General features: G+C 40.2%; 1 protein-coding gene across 1 annotated transcript; it reads right to left on the reverse strand.

Moving 5' to 3' along the window:
• Positions 1–3,986: 3,986 nt before the first annotated feature.
• On the reverse strand, positions 3,987–4,965 carry LOC130205249 (myosin light chain 4-like). Its single transcript, XM_056432486.1, has one exon. It carries the CDS (start codon positions 4,865–4,867, stop codon positions 4,259–4,261), a length of 609 nt encoding a protein of 202 aa, XP_056288461.1. The 5' UTR covers positions 4,868–4,965; the 3' UTR covers positions 3,987–4,258.
• Positions 4,966–5,910: the final 945 nt, after the last annotated feature.

The raw sequence follows: 5,910 nt of genomic DNA on the forward strand, positions 1-5,910 counted from the left end.
CTGATTAATCACGATGGGTATAAATTATTGGCTGGCTCTCAACCGGGAATATGGAGCTAGCTGCCCAGTGCACTTAGAACCTCCTTTGCATGTCCTTGACAGCTGCATAGAGTAAGTGCCACTTTTAACTATGTACCTGCATCTTTTTACGCCTTCTACAGTGATTCAAAAATAGCTTCAACTTGATTTAAAAGTGTTATCACATATTCCGATCCAATTGTTGTCCAATTGGGTTTAATTGCAAACCTGAGCTTTAGGATGTTGTACAAATCTTTACCATCCATCTTAACTGTTGATTCTCAGCTACATTAAAAAACCTACCTGAGCTCAGTACTTCATTCCATTCCTTCATGGTAAAATGTATGATCAATATGTTGCTGTAAGACTTTTATGGCACATATTCTATACACTAAATTCATAACATTCATTCTATTTTTTTTAAAAATTGGTCCCCAAGAGCTGTCAACAACTGCTTTCTTGTAGTCCACAAAGGGAATAATTTACTCCAGCAGTGTCATGTAAATGTAATACCGCACATTGTGAACATGCATATTCTATACAATATGTATACTATAAAATATATTTTAATGCTGATGTACAGTGTAAAATAAAAAGTAGCTCACTTTCTTAATGTATATTTACATATATATTACTGACATTTCTTAGTTATTAATGGTCATGCAAAAAACTGTATCTGATATTTAGACATTTCTCAGAATGTTATGTTTGGTTGGATTCCCCAGAAAACTTTCTGTCAGCCCGAGTATTGTAATTCCTAAATATGGTGTGGTTTGTTTGTCGAGTGAGGAGCGCCCTGGTGGCATGGTAATTACAGTTTGACACTCCAGTTTGACTCCTGTGTGCTTCTGGTGGGAATTAGGAGAACCAGGTAGGCACTGGTGGGTCCGTACTGTTCTCGGCTTAGCGAACAACACTGAGCCTCGCTGCTGGCTGAGCTGACAAGCGAGTGTGCTCAAAGTCACAGGATATATTCTCGTTCAAACACACACTGGTAACATGTCAACCCGCAGTAATCTACAGTCGGGGGAATACATAATCATTTCCGACACTGCTTCATTTCAACAATTTCATAAAACCAGCATCAAGTGAAATGAATAGGGTGAAAAGTAACTGGTATTCGGAATCAGCTGGCTGCCAAGTGCATTTAGATATAACATAGATAGATAGCAGGTAGGCAGTTCAAGTGCATATGCTAAGTACTGAAAATGGTTATATAGTAATTATAATAATAAGACTGGATATAATTGTGATTTTTAAAATATGCTATGGCCCTCTCAAATCCTTTTTTTCAACCCTGTCCATTTTAGCCATCACACGGTGTCAAATGAAATTAGATTATGGTTTTTTTGATGAAAATTATCCCTCAACGGTGTAGAACTATACAGTAGAAAATGATGAAATAGTGTAGAGTCATGGAGTTATAGTTTAGCGCTTTGGCAATAGTGGACTGGAGGTATGATGGAGTTCAGGCTAGTTTTATAAATATTATGTTTCCACTGTGAGGTTTGTAGGTGTATTTTCAATATAATGTTTTTAGCCTTTAAGCTTGAAACATAGTGAACATTAGAGGTCAGAAGGACACAAAAGGTTAGAGTAGGATTTGTTAAGACTATCTATAAGTTACAGATGGTAGGACTTATAAGTTCATGTAAGTTGTTTTATCTCAAAATAATTTGCGATTCATTTTGTTGTTGTTGATAGTTTTGAGTTGTGTTGGGGTTTTTGCCTTCTTGCACCTTCAGCATCTTTTACCCCCATGCTGAAAGCAACTACTGTACCCCGTACTGTAATTGTTGATTCATTCTTTGTTTTACTGATATACTTCTTAGTGCAGGTAGACTTTGAACAAGGAAAATTGTTTATTCAGCACAAAATTGCACAAAGACCTTTGCTGTGCAATGGACCATTATGGAAAAGAAGGTGCTTATTTGAAGTGTCATGATTCATTGCCCCAAATCGATGAACCAAATTAATGAGAGGAATTAAATTGGGCCCAAAATAGTACCTCATTGAAGAGATGTCTTCTTTGTGTTGATGTTTCTTAGTTTTTAACAGCTAATAATTTATGTTCCTTTTTATTTCTTAGACTGTGAATTCATATGCAAATGTTCTACTGCAATGGTTATCAATCCCATCAGGTTCATATCATATCTTCCATGCATATATTATAAATTTAAAAAAGAAAAACAATTATGGTAGAGTAATTATTCGCTCTCAAAATGGAAATTTGGTAAATCAACATATTCCAGGTGAATGCAATGCTCACCTCTTTATCGAAGACACACCATGGATCTGTTGCATGATTGAGTTGTATTTTTTGGTGCAGAATTGAACCACATACAGGTCTGCTGAGAGCTGTTTGAATTGTGAAATTCAAGATTTCAGAACGAGTTAGCCCCTCAGCAGCCATCTTATCACACAGCGCACCTGGCATGAAGTCCTCTCTCGCCGAGTTTTACGGTGTTTTAGTGGTTTTCAAACGCATTCAAATGAAACTATTCACAGTTACTCAGAGTGCGGAGTCTCAACGCCCCTTAATGGGCCACCTGGCCCAGGCGGCACTACACTGCAAGCAAGAGGCTGGCTTTAATACTTCAACACTTCCTTCCTGTCTCATCATGTGTAGGAACAGTGGTACAATGGCAAATGCAGACAAAAGGTTGTTATTAATGGTATTTAATCACGATGACTTACACCGTTCAAGGTCACCCCATAATTATTACAACAGCGAGAGCTCGACGTCTGCTGAAATCGTTTTCTTTCCCCGTTAATCACTTTTGATTGTCAGGTTGTGGACGCAGATCCACAGACTTTGTCTGCGTTGCCAAGTCGTTTTGAGAGCAGCTGCACCTGTGACGCGTCTCCTTGTGATCAGGGTCATATGCTGTTCCCCAGCTGCTTTTCAATTTCAAATGTCCAACCTACACCCACAATATTGTGATGTATTTGTATTTTTGTATTTTTACAGCTCTTTGTCTGAGTTTGACATGAAATAAGATACTGTTGACGATGTGGGCTTCCAGTACTGTCGAGTACACTGTGAATGAAGGCACTCGGCTCTCTTCAAGCTTTCCACCGCTTTCAGTTCACTGGTCCATGTGGCTGGATTTCAACAGCTCTCACCATCATATGAACTCGCACAACCCAGCTGTGTGCTCCCCAAAGAGCCAAAGAGGACAATTGACCTTTGAAGGAAGTTGAACATGACGCAATCTAATAAGGGACCCTTTTGCACCGTGGTGGTCAACACTTGCCTAACGCAGCTTTAAAAGCTCTTTATACAGTGCAGGTGTATCCAATATGCTCTTGTTGAAGTTGATGCACTGAACTGTTTAAGTGATGAACAGCTCTAAGGGTGCCACATTCTTATAAATAATGCCTTGCAAACAATGTGCAGTGCACTTTCCTTTGCTAAATCCTAAAGAAAAAAATGCACTTTAAAGAATACAACATATGATGTATACACTGTTCGACTGAATGTAATGTCATTAGTTTACAATAGTAGCTTTAAAAAGCCAACAGAAATGGCTCTGTCAGCCTCTCCAACAGGGAGCACCTGTCTTGTTGTTGTCAAAGGAACTGGATCAGGGCGTGCATGCGTTGTGTGTGACGTGTGTGTGTGATGTGAGTGTGTGTGTCTGTGTGTGTGTGTGATGTGTGTGTCTAGCATGTGGGAGTATATCTTGATCCACAGCAGCTGCCCCTCAAGCATGACAAGCATGCTCATTCAAACACTCTTTGTGCAAAGTAGAATAGAATCAAATCTGTTGTATTTTCATAGGCAGCTAAATGTTATTTGTTTTTTCATCTCACAGCAATAGCTTCCCCTAATCACATTAACACACAGTTGATATGAAAAGTTGAATAGACAAAAAAATTTCACTTTTATCAGCGCTCCTCTGTGAATCATCATTTCCACTTCAAATGTAAATGTTGGGGAGACTGAAATGACATTTGTGAGGCAGTTTATAATAATATTTCCTTTATTGATGTAGTTTTCGTTTTGGATGTCCATTTTATCTCACTGCCATTTCATGATACTTCATCGTGTTTATTAAAATTATCTAATCATAGGTCTTGCGGCCGACATTTTATCACGAAACATTAATTGCTACTCTTGACAGAGAAATAATGTCACATATTAAGTGACATGCTCACCTCTACATGGACAAATGTTTAGCAAGGATCCAGAAATGAGAGGAAACAGAGGTTCAGTCTTTAGAGCTCAATGTCACTTTCACCCGGAGAGAATATGCTTTACAAAGGAAGAATAGTTGATACACCCATTGGCATCCTCCTGACCGGACATCAGTCGGTCCACCTCGTCTTCTGTCATCCTCTCTCCCAGTGTCGCCAGCACATGACGCAGCTCCGCTCCCATGATGGTGCCATTGCCCTCCTTGTCAAAAACCCTGAGCCCCTCCACAAAATCCTCAAAGTTGCCTTGATCTTTAACACGGGAGATATGTTGCAGCATTGGCAGGAAGGTCTCAAAATCCACCATTTTAGTGCTCATGTCCTCTGGCCGCGGTTTGCCGAGCACTTTGAGCACATCTGAATTGGTTGGGTTCTGGCCCAGAGCTCGCATCACGTCTCCACACTGGCCATATGTGATCTTCATTTCTCCAGTTGGTGTGCGGTCGAACAAGGTGAAAGTCTCCTTGAACTCCTCGATCTGTTCAGCACTGAACTCAAGAGTGATGCTCTTGGGATCGAATGCGGGCTCCTCGGGCAGCTCAGGGAGTGGCTGTAGATTTGAAGCTGGCTTAGCAGCTGGAGCCGCATCTTTCTTGGGCTCTGGCTTTTTGGGCTCAGGTTTCTTTGGTTCAATCTTCTTCGGTGCCATGCTGAGGGATTGAGAAGTGAGCTTGTACTTACTGAAAAACAAGCCGGAGACTGAAGGGATTGGAAGGGATCCCCAAGCACAGAGGGCCACCACCTCGACCGAAGCTTTTATATGTGCACTGTCTCGGGAGCGAGATAGCAATTTCCAACAGCACACTATAAAAGGAAGAAACTGGAAATAGATTCCCGCAGCAAGTGATGTCAACATTAAGTATTGTTCTCAGCTGCTGACATCCATCCAATAGGGCTATTCGCTGTCATTAGTGAGGGTCCAGTGGCATTAGGCCGAAAATGTTCTGTGTCTCTGATGGACAAAGGGATCATAGCACAAAATATCAGCCCATGAGGGAGCGGGACAACAATAGATGTTCTCACTAACGGCCGAAAGTCTGGGAATTGTTGCTTTCCGGAACAATGCTTTTTTATGAATGTTGCCGTTGTGAATTCACAAATAGTTAATACTTGTCTGTCAGAGGGTCTCATGATGAATCAGCAAAGTTTGGGACTTTGGGAAGTTCTGCCACCTTATGTCCCAGATAACTGACAGCTTGAATTCAATTCAGTTTATTTTGTAAAGCCCAATATCACAAATTACAAATTTGCCTCAGAGGGCTTAACAATCTGTACACATACGACATCCCTGTCCCAGGACCTCACATTGGATCAGGAAAAGTTCAACAACTATTACTGCGTAGCTTAGAGTGTTCCACCATATTTATGAACTGTGCAAGCTCCAACACATCCTAAAGGGACTCTTAATTAATGCTGTATTTAAGACTGATGTGCTGGAAAGGTCAGCCAGTTAAGCCCTTGAATAAAAAAAAAATACATTCAGTGACCGTGTCAATTATAAGACAATCTACAGCCGTCTGCTGCAGGTCCCTAATTACAGTGATCAGGGCATTTTCAGTTAAGATTATTTCTATATTATAAAATAGATGTTTCATTTAGTTACATGCTTATTGTATTATTTATAATTTACACAATCTACATTTAATCTAGAGTACTGGGTATTTAAACGTTTAACTGCCTGCACCCTTTGTC

Source organism: Pseudoliparis swirei, chromosome 15, assembly GCF_029220125.1.
Source record: "Pseudoliparis swirei isolate HS2019 ecotype Mariana Trench chromosome 15, NWPU_hadal_v1, whole genome shotgun sequence".
In the NCBI taxonomy this organism is placed as follows: Eukaryota; Metazoa; Chordata; class Actinopteri; order Perciformes; family Liparidae; genus Pseudoliparis; species Pseudoliparis swirei.